Source organism: Arvicola amphibius, chromosome 2 (genome assembly GCF_903992535.2).
Source record: "Arvicola amphibius chromosome 2, mArvAmp1.2, whole genome shotgun sequence".
NCBI lineage: Eukaryota > Metazoa > Chordata > Mammalia > Rodentia > Cricetidae > Arvicola > Arvicola amphibius.
This window is the reverse complement of record NC_052048.2, coordinates 120,958,289-120,971,525: the sequence shown is the minus strand read 5'-3', so window position 1 is coordinate 120,971,525 and position 13,237 is coordinate 120,958,289. Positions and strand designations below refer to the sequence as shown.

The 13,237-nt window shown below is 45.7% G+C and overlaps 1 protein-coding gene and 1 long non-coding RNA gene across 2 annotated transcripts in view; one reads left to right on the top strand and one right to left on the bottom strand.

Moving 5' to 3' along the window:
- The first annotated feature begins 707 nt into the window (after window positions 1–707).
- Window positions 708–11,867, top strand: LOC119806755. The gene is made up of 3 exons (XR_005284261.1): window positions 708–1,165; window positions 8,467–9,170; window positions 10,675–11,867. It is a non-coding gene; the product is annotated as an uncharacterized LOC119806755 (long non-coding RNA).
- Thumpd2 (THUMP domain containing 2) overlaps window positions 10,199–13,237 on the bottom strand; it is a 44,524-nt gene continuing 41,485 nt past the window's right edge. The window contains 1 exon segment of the mRNA XM_038318720.2: window positions 10,199–10,804. Within this exon segment, the coding sequence (XP_038174648.1) occupies window positions 10,352–10,804 (453 nt within the window). The 3' untranslated portion in view covers window positions 10,199–10,351.

The window sequence follows — 13,237 nt, the reverse complement described above, 5'->3', positions numbered from 1 at the left end:
AAGCTCGACGGTGAATGGAAAGACACAACTGTGAATAAAGTCATTCACTGTGCACACAGGTGTGCTGATTGCACCGATGCTATAACCAGAAGAAGTGGTTATATTTTAGCAAAGTATTGCCCAAGGGTCTCTGGCAGAAGGTCTGCTCTGGGGCCTGCTGTAAGAGGCCCACCCATGTTCCTCTTCCATCTGCATGCCCAGTCTCCACCTGTGACACGGCAAGAATGTGCCTTTTAGGTCACCTCGCCTTTGAGGCAAAGTGCATATAGCACACAATTCCCAGTTTGGCTCCTGAGGAGGACTTCTTTTTCCGTACCTCTTCACCAGTACCAGGAGTGGTACTGAATCGCCCCCACAGGAACCAGAAACACCTGCAGCTTCACCTGTGATTTCCCTTCCTGAGGTTTTCAGGATCCCTGCTGCAAATTCCTCTGGGGACTGTGAGGGAAGGGGAGGCAGTGTGTTGGAAGGCATCTAGCAGGACAGAATGCAGTCTTCCTTCCCCTGCAGCCCCTAGGCAGTCAGCCACCGGGAGCTCTGTACTGAGCTAGGCAGCCTCTGTATGATGAGGAAGTGCTGCTTTGCTGGGTCCCCAGGACTCTGAGCTTGGGAGGTCAAATCACACCAGTTCAAGATTTGCATTGCAGGTCACATGGTTACGCGCCGTCCAAAAGTCAAGACCCACTAGCAAACCAGGAGCTGTTTCCAAAGGCAGGATAATTACTTGCAGGCTAGAGCTTGGCGCTGCTCCAGAAGTTAAGAGGCGGCAGCTGTGCCCTCTCCCGTCGGGATCTGCCACAGATGCTCCGGGCACCTTCAGATCTCGCAGGTCATAAGGGCATTAATGTGGAGCTGCTGACAGTGGGGCCCGAACTAGCTGGAGTCTCTCTTCCCAGGCTTCCGGGAAATGAAAGCGGCAACCTCAAAGGTGACACGGGCTGCCTTCAGATGCCAAAGAGCTCCATTAAGCATCTTTGTCTCCCTTTTCTGGTGGTACGGATGCCCACAGCTTCTGTAATGCCATGGCGGTGCTTCTGGTTAGTTATTTTGGCAGGGACTGGGGGCACATGGCAAGCGACCTTGGCCTTTTAATCAATCGACAGCCTTCCTTCATTAGTCAGAGAGGGAGGCATCTGTGAGGGTCCTGTGATTGCCGAGAAACTGGGTAAGCTGCCATTTATTTTTTTTTTTTCGTTTACTGAGAAAAGCGAAGCAGTCAGAAGAGAATTTGCCCGGTACTGCCATTCTGTCCACCCACCATCCGGCACCTGCTTCGTTGTGCTCTGTAATGTAATATTACCACCAAGGATGAGATGGTGTCATTGTAATGCTGACTAATAACTTATTCTCCCCTACCGTGGCATACTAATATTTTGTGTTATCAAATATGAGCACCAGAATATAAAAGGCAAAAACTCAAGGAGGTGAATGAGCAAGCTACAGGAGACTAAGGTGACTCCCTGGCAATGACGTATAGTTCAGTGACTCCCACACTTTCTCATGCCCAGCTTGCCATCGTAACTTTGTCCTTTTCCTGGAAACTGAATATATTATTTATTGGGAATGTGATCTATCTTTATTTGAATGTAGTGGTGTGGGCATGCATGTATGTATGTATATTCCCATATTCACATGTGTGTTGGTCCACATATGTGCATGCGTGTGGAGGCCTGGGATTGATGTGTGTCTTTCTTGATCTCTCTTTATACTGAGGCAGAGTCTTATTTGGAGCTCCTGTGGCTGGCTAGCCAGCTGTCTCAGTGGTTTCTGTCTCTGCCTCTCATACACTGGGGTTATAGGTGGCTGTCACGCCCACCCAGGCTTTATGTGGGTTCTGGATATCTGAAGTTTGGTCTTCACAGTATCTCAGTATCTCCAGCCCAATATGTCTTTTTTTGATTGTACTTTATTTATTTATTTATTTTTTTGAAAGCGACGTCCAGGGGAGAAATGTCTTGTTATGTTATCCAGGCTGGGTTTCAACGGCTGGGCTCAAGCAATCCGTGGGTACCTGCCACTGTGCCCAGTTTTGTACTAGCATGCTTATCAAGACTGGTGTTTCTATTAGTGCCCAGGTTGCAAGGATGGTCTGCCCAACATAATTTAGTAATTATTTTAAAAAAGAAATTCTGTTGTTTTTAGAGCATGAATTTGAGAGCGAAATAAACGTTAGGGGTATATTTATGTTATACCAGGTATGCCTGTACAATAATCCTTTCCACCCATAACCATGGGCGAGCTAATCCCTCTGCTTGGAGACAACATTTCATCCCTGATTTAGGGATGCTGCCACAGGATGTCCCTTTTTCCGTCAATTTCTCAACTCTCCTAGGATTTTATATACATTTAATACATTTATTTAAAATATAAAATGTTACTTGTGTTTTATATATCTACATATGTATGTGCACATGTGTATATCTACTCTTCATGCTTCCATCAAATCATTTTCTCATTCTGTATCTTTATAACCCCATTTCTTTGTTTCCATTATCAAAACCTAGAACTCTATCATCCTTCCTATTTTCTCTCGACCCTAGCCCTGTAGTCTGATTTTCTTCCCATCTTTCTTTAAACTTATTTATTTTATGTGTATGAGAGTGCGTTGTGTGGATGCAGTGACTTTGAAGGTCAGAAGAGGGTTCAGATCCCCTGAAATTGGGCTTACAGGTGTTAGGAGCCACTATGTGGGTACTGGGAACTGAACTCAGTTTCTCTACAACAGCAGTCAGTGCCCCTAACCGCTATGCCATCCCTCTAGCCCCTGCTCCTCTCCTCTTAGAAAACCTTCTAGTGCCAAAGCCATTGATGACCTTGTTGGCAAACCTGGTGACTGATTTCCTTCCTTTTCCCATGTGGTCAGTTAGCTCACAGGCAGGGTGACTGCTTACTGCCCCATAACCCAAGTACACACAATTCCACACTTGCCTTTCCTCCCTGGTGGCTCCATCTCTGCCCCTCTGTTAGTGTTGGAGGAATGCAGGGCTTAGCCTGGGTCCCTGCTTATGAAAAACTCTCAGCTCTCATCTTAAAAGAAATGAGAGTTTACTCTGGAGTCATTTTGAGTGACCACGGCTCAGGAATACACCCTAAGGATTTACTCCCCTCACCCCCCATGTACCCTAAATTCTATGCTGGGGGCAGTTTCATGATGTTTTCTAGTTTTACAGAACAAAGAATGTCACAAACCAAAGCAAGTTTAAAACACAGTGATGGGCACATCCGAGAGGTGGGAACAGCAAGATGGAGGAAGCTTTTCCGTAGGCCCAAAATGCTGTATGGTGACATCTTTAGCTTTGGGGATGGTGGACTCTGGAGACTAATCTAAGTTAAGAGATTCCAACATTTTGTATTTATTAATCACTGGATGTGAGTTCTGACACAGAGGCGGCTAAGGAGTGGCTGCTTCCAGTCTAAAGCTAGCCCAAGACAAGGTAGTTAGTGTCTGGAACTATATAACATCTCGGTCTCTCTCCACATTAGTGGGTTCTTGGTGTGGGAGGTCCTTCTGTCTGTATGTTGCTTTTGTTGATTAATGAATAAAGAAACTGCCTTGGCCTGTTGATAGGACAGAACTTAGGTAGGCAGGGAAGATGGAACTGAATGTTGGGAGAAAGAAGAGCGGAGTGAGAGAGAAGCCGTGGAGCCGCCACCAGAGAAAGACATGCTTTGCCAGTAAGCCATTGCCACATGGCAATATACAGATTAATAGAAATGGGTTACGATGTAAGACAGCCAAAAAGAAGCTAGAGCTAATGGGTCAAGCAGTGATTTAACTAATACAGTCTCTGTGTGGTTATTTTGGGGCTAAGCCAGCCGGGTGGGCAGGACAAGCACGCGGCCCTCCTACTACCGGTTCTAATCCATCAGTCAGCTTCCATGGGCGCAGCATCTATCCAGGAGTTCACACTCAGCTCCTTTTATCTTATGCTTAGCTCTTTGGTGACACCACTCAACTTTAAGCCACTCTAAACACAAGACCAGTGTCCTCATGTGTACCTCCAGAGGAGAGGAGACCTTTTTTCTTAAACTACAGATTCAAATATTCAGTTGCCTATTTGACATCTCCACTTTGTTTAATGTGTGTTTAAATTTAGAAAGTCTAAAACCGTCTAGCAAGCAAGTCTAAACTAGATTTGTAAGTTTGGATTGTCTTGGCTAGACAAATTGAAATTAGGCTGTCTAGACTATCTAGTCTAAAAATTGAACTTCTGATACCCGCAAACCTATCCCTGCTCCACTGTCTCTGCAACCATCCCCCCCTCAGCTGACAGTAACTCCCTTGCTTCAGGTGCGTGCCCAAAGGTCTTGCAGTCATTTGTCATCTTGTCATCCATCACACTGCTGTCAAACATGCCCTCAATCCTGTTTAGTCTACGTTTAGAGCATAGACAGGCCACCTCCTCCTGCTTCTACTGTACCCATCCTGGAGTGTGCCATAGTTTTCTCTTGCCTGTGTTACTGAAAACAACAACAAAACAACAACAACAACACCACCACCAACAACAACACCCTCCAAGCTAGTCAGGTGTAGTACAGCCTATGAGGAAGCTCAACATTCCAGAGGCAGAGGCAGGAGGACAATCAAACAAACAAGTACACAAACAATTTTCTACTTCTACCATTTCCTTCCTACAGTTTGCGGCTCATGCATGCTAGATTCTGTCAGCTGTTAAATACCGTCAGTGTTTTGTGCTAAAGCCAGCCTTTATAATTTGCCTTAATGCCTCTGACATGCACCATCCTGGTCTGCTGTTCTGCACTCTGCTCCAGGTACCCTTGCTGTTCTTCTGCCTCCGAAACAGGCCTGACCACTTCCCTATTCCTTCTGCCTGGGACATTTCTCCATCACCTTGATACACTTGTTTAAACTTCATAATCTCAGTGAAACCTGTTCTAATTAAAAACATAATACAGGGGCGGGGGATTGCTTAGCTCTTAAAGTACAAGCAAGTGCAAGCAAGGGTTTAATGAAACCACAGAACTAGACCACTCCACCAGTAGAAAGAAAGGCTTCTTGAGGACCAAAAAGCAAGCAGATTTTATGAGTCAACAGGGTGAAGGCTTTAAAGTGATACTGGTTGTTGGGACTGACAGGGAATTGAGTGCCCTTGCTGGAAGTGGTTGACCTTTGAGGGAAGGTTAAGGCTGGTCTTTTACAAAAGAACCCCTTAAAGGGACTTGCTTTTCTAGTAGACAGAAACCTTTAGGGTTGTTACCTGATAACTACCCTTCTTCATCCAGTCAAAATCCCGTTTAGAACAATGTCACCAGCACTGCCATTTTGGGGTGCCACTTTTGACCTAACAGTAAGAAGGGTGATTTTTGGAATCCTAGTGCCCACGAAAATTCTGAGTGGGTATGGTAGCTGGTGATTCTGGCCTCAGAAGGTAGAGATCAGGGATCTCAGGAGCAGGCTGGCTGGCTAGACTTGCCATAACTTCAGATCTGGGTTTGACTGAGGGACCTTGCCTCCAAAAGAATAAAGCTGAAGAGTGATTTAGAGAATCAACCTTGAACCTCTACATGCATAGACATACATGAGCCCCTACATACACAAGAATGTATGTGTGTGTGTGTGTGTGTGTGTGTGTGTGATGGAGGACTCTCACTGGTTAATAAAGAAACTGCTTTGGCTTTTTGATAGGGCAGGATTTAGATAGGTGGAGTAGACAGAACAAGATGCTGGGAGTGAGTCAGACACCTCGGGCAATCTCCATGCCTCTCCTTTCTGGGTCAGATGCGATGAAGCTCCGGCCCAAGATGGACATACGCTAGAATCTTCCCAGTAAGCCACCACCTCGTGGTGCTACATAGATTATTAGATATGGGTTAAAGCAAGATATGTGAGAATTAGCTAATAAGAGGCTGAAACTAATGGGCCAGGCAGTGTTTAAAAGAATATAATTTGTGTGTTGTTATTTCGGGTTTTAAGCTAGCCACACGGGAGTCAGGCAGGATGAAAAGCAGGCCTGCTCGCCTCATCACTACATGTGTGTGTATCCACTCACATACACATGCATGAAAAGAAGAAAAAGGGAAAAAAGCAAAATCTAGTCTCTTACTCCACAACCACTTTGCTGCTTAACTTGGGTGGTTACAACCTATGCCTCAAGCCAGTTTTGGCCACCAATAAGTCAATTAATAGTCAATAAGTCAATTAATAGTCAAATTAATATTGGAAAGCAGAAACCTTTATTCAATGTAGCCACACTGGCAAGAGGGACAAAGAAAGAGCAACTCCCCTAAATACATCTTAGTGTTCAGAAGACAAAGATAAACGCTAAAGATCCACACAACCAAGCAGTCAAGGCCAACGTGTGGTCCTGCCCACCCTAACCCATTACCTGGGCTTCATCCTGTAGGGTGGGCTGGCATGTTGCTAGAACTGTGGATTCTGTGTAACAAGTTCTCCCTCTGGCTGGGGTCTTCTCTTTCTCCTACTAGATTCCTGGGGAGATTTCCACTTCTTTGGGATCCATCGTTCCAACAGTGTGACAGAGTGGGAGTCACAGGTGTCCCTTTAGAGAATCTCATTTCTCCCAGGCCGGAACTTCCCCATCTTCACAGTTACACAACTGTCCTAACCTAGCAAATAAATGATGTCACTTGTTTCTTATGTCTGTCCCCCCCCCAAATGTTTGAACTCAACTAGGGCTTTGGGTCATGATCGTGCTTCAGGCTCAGAACAGCTCTGTGATGATTAATCCTGACAGATGAGGTTTAGAATCACCATGGAGACAGACCTCTGTGAATATCCATGAGAGAGTTTCTGAATTAGGTGGGAAGACCCACCCTTCATGTAGGCTGGCAGCATTTTCATGGACTGGGGTCTTGGACAGAATGAATGGAAAAATTAAAGTGAACAGCAGCGTTCTTTGCCTTCTGGTTCCTGGTAGACTGTGACCAGCTGCTTCATGATCTTGTCACCATGCCAAGTTACAAGGGACGGTAGGTAATGTCAAACCCTGAGTCACAATATACTTGTTCTTATGTTGCTTTTAGCAGGTATTTTGCGGCAGCAGAAGCAATGAACACAAGGGCTTTGGCAACAGTAGGTCTGTAGTATTTATTGTGTAGGATAGGACCGTGAGGCAGTTTAGGGTCAAAGGTTCACTTACCGTTGAAGCCTCGTGAGCCTCCACACTGACCAGTGGACAGCAGTGGCATCTGGAACTTCAGGGATGAGGGCTAACAGAGGTCACTGTCAGCCCGCAATGGAAAGAGAGGTCTAGATGTCCCCTTTGCTTGGTGAGCAGTTATTTTAATTGGTCATAGTTCTTTCCTTGGAAAGTTCTCCCTTCCCTCCTTCCATTAGAAGGGCTTGATGTACAGTGTTAAGACTTACTGTGCTAATTAGCTAACTATAACTATAATCAACTATAATTGGTTAACTATAACTTGCCGGTGGTTCCAGTAAGAGCTTAGTTATCATTTTCTAGTTACATGTAAGAAGTGAGACTTTACAGACTTCCTTGTCGTCGGTGTTGAGTGGCATCTAGGGCTATTCAACTTTGTCTCCCTTACCCGTGGTCCTGGGGATGAGACATGGAAGGGACCACTCAGGCCCTGGGCTCCACATGTCTGTGCCCTTTGACAGCTGTTTCTTTGCCTCTCACACATTGCTCATTTTCCCTACTGAGATGAGGCCTACTGCGACAGCAGCATCCTACATCCCCCACCTCCACAGTCCAGCCCCTAGAGAGATACTTCCACCCTCAATGCTGAAGCGGAGCATTTTTTGGTGCTTTGGGGGAGAAAGAATTGAAGGGTGGGCAAATATAGTAAGTCTATTCCAATGCTTCCCTGTATAAGGCTTTTGAATCTTCAATATACCTTGTATTCTGGCATTCAGATTCAGGTAGTGAGGGAAGCTACTAGGCTTAGGTTTCAGTTGACCACGTATTCATATGGTTAGAGCCCTTCTGTCTTAGTCAGTGTTCTATTGCTATGAAAAGTCACCATGACCAAGGAAGCCCTAATAAAATAAAGTTCTTAATTGGAACTGGCTCAGTCTCAGAGGTTTGGTTCATTATCATAATGATGGCATACAGGCGGACATGGTGTTGAGAGGTGGCTGAGAGTTCTACGCCTGGATCCACAGGTAGCAGGAAGAGAAAACCATTGGGTTTGGCTTGGGCTTTTGAAACCTCAAAGCCCACCCAGTGACACACTTCCTCCAACAAGGCCACACCTCCCAATCCTTCTCAAGTAGTGCCACTCCCTGATGACTATGCAGTCAAACAGATGGTCCTATGGGGGCTACTCTTATTCAAACCGCCATACCTTCCCAGGTCCCCATTCCATTATAGATACAGAGGCCTATATTAACTGCATCAATTGCAACAGATTTAATTTTGCCCAAAACTAAATTTGGTTAAGATTGAACAGACCCCCTTTTGTCCCATTTTTCTCTATCAATTAGCAATCTTCAGAGTTCTGCTGCACAAGTCCTTTTCTCCCCAGGTACCAAGGCTGCCGGGTTCTGTCTTCAGTTGCGGTCCTAGAAGCCACAAGGCATAAAGAAAACCTGCTAATGAATGTGGGCGTGCTCAACAGGAGCACCCAGAAGCCTGAGTGGGGTTGAGGGAGGTGAGTCATCCATGTCTCCATTCAGGTTTAGGATCTCTCCTCTCCTCATCATGTACTAACTTCTTCCACCTACAAGACCCAGCTAGGATGTGAATTCAACTGATATAATGTGGTACCTCACAGGCTCCCATTCTGAGTTTGCTCTTTTGCTACCTCAGTCCAATGGTGACCAGAAGGAGTTGTCTTCACCTAGTCCTGGGTAATTCCCGGCATCCCCAGCCTTCACAAGCCCATGTTTCTCAGCTCTGCACTGGTGGCATTTTATTATGTGTCTGTTCTATGCATTTCCAGATGCTTAACAGTTCCTTGTTTTTATTCATTAGATTTCAGTTTTCTCTCTCTGCCTCCCAGCCAGTTTTCTCTCTCTGCCTCTCTGGTGGCAGCCAGAAAGTCTGAGGACATTGCCATACCTCATCTACAGACAAAGTTGCCCCTGGCTGAGACCACTGCACTGGCTCAAGCAGGAAGGACTATGTGAACCTGAATGTCTTCTCCTGGGCTGTCAAGTTCTGTTATTAACAAAGGCTACTCCACAGAGCTGGTGTTCCTCAGGGTATTTACGCAGCCCAAGGTAGTCGGTAAGCAGGGGAGCAATGGATTGTTTCACTGCCAAGACCTGCCACCAGCTTGCTACAATGCTATCTATAACCCGTTTTTCAGCCAGGCAGGTTGTACAACCAACAGCACACTCACATTTCTGGGGCCTTTGCTTGAAATCCCTAAGTGTCTAGTTCCATATTAGCATCCTAGTTGCTAGCAATCTGGAGTTTGAGCAAAGGCAGAACATACTCAAGGTTAGCACGCAGCATTACAAATTCACCCAGCAAAGCCAGAAAGCCAGCCTAGGAGCTAAAACTCCAGGGCAGGGATGTTCTGACAATGACCTCCTTGCTGCTGCTGTTGTATGTACGCGCGCGCACGCACCCACACACCCACACACACACACACACAGAGTTTGCACTAGTCAACTAGTGGAGCTAGAATAAACATCAGACCCTACTTGAAAGGCAAATTATGGAGAAGATGAGAGTCACAGGCAGGGAATTCCTAAACATAGGAAGGTTGCTCAAATGGTATCAAATCTCACAAAAAGTGAGTTACTATATAAAAGGTCAAATAAGAAAATGTATGTTCACTACCTTCCAATTTCCCTTTCTCAATCAGCAAACAAAAGAAACACATTGACTCTCTACAGAAGACGTAAGGAAACAATTCATTAAAGCTTTTTCAAAAAAGCAAATTCCAGGGGCTAGAGAGATGGCTCATGGATAAGAGCACTTGCTGCTCTTGCAGAGGACCTGGATTGAGGTGGCAGCACCCACACGACAACTCACAAGCACCTGTAACTCCAGTTCTAGGGGATGTGATGCCATCTTCGGGTCCTCCAGCAACACTATACACGTGGCACACCCACACCCAGGTAGGCACTCAGACATAGACATGAAACAAAACCAAATCTTTTAAAAAAGCAAAATTCATTTTCATCATGCTGAGGAATTCCAGCTTACTGTTATTATCTGATGTTTTACAAAATGTGAATCATCAATTATAGCAAATAAAAATTATTTTCATTTCAATGGAAAAGCAAATTATAGGTTAAAAAATCAAGTTTAATATGTAAAAAAAGTTACACATAAAAGGTTTCTCATTTCTAAAGGTTTGATTTCTGGCATGAAGCAGTTTTTAGACAGAATCTTCAAAGTCTTCACCAAGTGCTCTTTGTCATGAACACTGAGCCCTGGAGAGCAGGAAGCCTTACTCAACAAGGCTGCTCCTTAGCTGCACCCATTTGCAGAGGCCGTGCACCTGGGCTCTGGGGCTCTGAGGAACCCTGGAGATGGGGGGATTCCTGAAGGGCTGCCATCTGATGATGTGCTCCCGGCTCATGGTGTCCAGCTAGTGACAGTGCAGAAGCATGCACCTTCTCATATTTACATATGAATGCATCTGTTTTACCAAGGCTAACTTTGAAGCACTCCACTGGCACCAGTGAGCCACAGGGCAGCGCTCTGCTTGGGCACTGGGGGCCACTGGTTTCACATGAAGGCGATGCTGTGCCTGATGTACCTGTTCTTTTGTCAGGATTCATCTCAGGGTCAGCGATGTTGTCTTGGGACGTTAGAGGGATGCCGTTGCCTCCACAGTCTCTAAGGTACCTGTGGTGATCCTCACTGAGCAGCAAGACCATGGCTCCACCAACACACAGCACTCTGACAAAAAATGGTAATTGGAATGAGTATTTCTTTCTTCTGAAACAGCAAACAATCCTGATTTATTTAAAAATAGTTGTTAATCTGAAATTTAATTTCATCTATTTAAATACAAGGGTTTTGATAATTAGGTAGCATCTTCTATAATGCATATTCATTATAGTAATTATGGAATCTCTAGTACAAATCTGCTTTAATTATCTATTTTTGCTCTACTTAAAAGGCAAGCTTCAAAGTAATTTGTAGTCACATTCTAACAAATGATTGTATAATGAAGAAGGCGAATGGTAGCATCCTATGGAGTCAGCATATTCAAGAAAGCAAAGGCCGATGACAGAAGTCACCAGGGAGGAGTTGGGACATGAACAAAAGGATGATTAGAAAAGACTTCATAAAGGGAAAACCCTGAAACACTGACTTTTGAGAGTTTATTTCCTCAGTCATTCAAGTGCTGCCAGTGCAAACAGCACGAGTGACTGAAGGACCACAGCAGTGAGGGGCCAGGAGCAGGCAGACAGTGAGGCTTGGAGTGACAGGAAGGGGCCAAGGCTGGGAGGCAGTGGGGGTAGAAGCAACAGGAGGCACTGGCAGTGGTTCACCCTGGTGGGGGACCTGGAAAGAGGGAGCAGAACTCAGTCTGGAGTATGATGCCACTGTAACTGCCAAGGGACAGCTGGGGGCTCTGTACAGCATGGGGGGCTCTGAGACCGGAAAGACAGGAGGTTTAATGATAGAGCCACATGGCTGGGATCATCCAGGTGGCAGCAGGCTAAGAGGGACGCAAAGGCAGTGAGCAGGGACATCACCTGTAAAGAAGGACCATGGGAGAGTCAGGAGACACACTCTAGAGAAAACTGGGACAATAGTGGTGCCATGCAGGCCAAGGGAACGTGGCTCTAAGTGTCAAAAGCCACAGGACCACCAAGTGGCCAAGGTAGATGCCACCAGTGAGCCTGGGGACAGAAGGCCCAGGAGCAAGGAGATAATGAGCTGGGACAGCAGGGTCTTGTTTCCACTCCTGATTCCCTTCCCACCAGTGCTCCCTGGCGTTCACTCAGAAGAAGATACAGACGTATGGTCACTCTGTAGCTGCTTTGCTTGGCGTCAGGCAAATTCTAAGACTGTCCTATGGCACTCACTGCTGCTCTGAAGTCTGCCTGCTCCTGCCGATCCATTTTCTTCTTGCCAGGAATCTTCCTTCACTTGTTCAAACTCAATAACCTGCCTCTGTTTGCTTCTGTTCTCTGTTTGTTCTGTTTGCCTCTGCTTGCTCTCCACATTCCCTTGTGAGCTTTCTCATTCCACAGGCCCCTAGAACTCTACCTCTGTGGAGACTCAGGCATCTCTTGACTATGCCTAAGGTGATCTCCTGTCCTATCCCCCCACTGCAGCATGATCGGAAACACTGCTGTGTGTACCATCATGATCGGAAACACTGCTGTGTGTACCATCATGATTGGAAACACTGCTGTGTGTACCATCATGCCACTCTGTCAGGAGGGACCTCGCCTGTCTCTGTCCATGGCTGTTTCCTCATGACCTAGTGCAGGACACAGGACATTCACACGCCTCTGGAAGCATCTTAGGAAAGGGTGGCTGAGTCGCTTAGAAAGAACAGGGAGATAAAATGGCTCAAGACAAGAGAGGAAAGTGGGCAGAGTATGGTTCTTGGGGAAGGGACTGGGAGAGGCAGCCTGGATGGAGTGGGGAGCCACACCTATACAGACCAGGTGAGAAGGTACACTGTGGCTGTATGCCAGGGACAGAAACAAGAAAACTACAAATATCTCCGAACATATAAAAAATATATTGGCAATGATACATAATCTTTTAAGTCATTTCATTAGCAAAGATGAAAAGACTGAGGCTTCTGCATGGTAAGACTGGGACAACGAGCATTCCTGAAGACCGAGTTGGTGTAACACTTTCGGGAGAGCAGGTTAGTTATATATCGTATCAACAATACGGAGTATCTTCAATCCTGGAGTGTTACCTCTCTGAAACTATCCCAAGAAGGCCTAATAGAGTAGCAGCAGTGTGATGGTGACAGCTAATACTTACCCAGTGCGTGCCGTATGCCAGGCACTGTTTCAAATGCTCCATGAATCACATACTATCCTTTCTAGTCTGCACCCCAGCACTGCTGTTTTATAGACAGCGTCAGAAAACGTCTCTCTTCTAGCCCATATGCAAGGCCAGACTCTTCACACGGTATTTACCAACTTATTACAAAAGATGATCCAAACTTCTCTGATGAGAACTCTTCCCATGTACACGCACAGAACTTCTTACAAAAGACCTATTCAGAAATTATAATATTGCTCTAAATCTTTGCCCTGGACAGCAGCAGTATATTGGGTCCTAATACTGATGGTAATATCTTTAAAATGTTGTCATTAAAAGGGTGAGAAAACTGTGTACTAAACCCTAGAAAA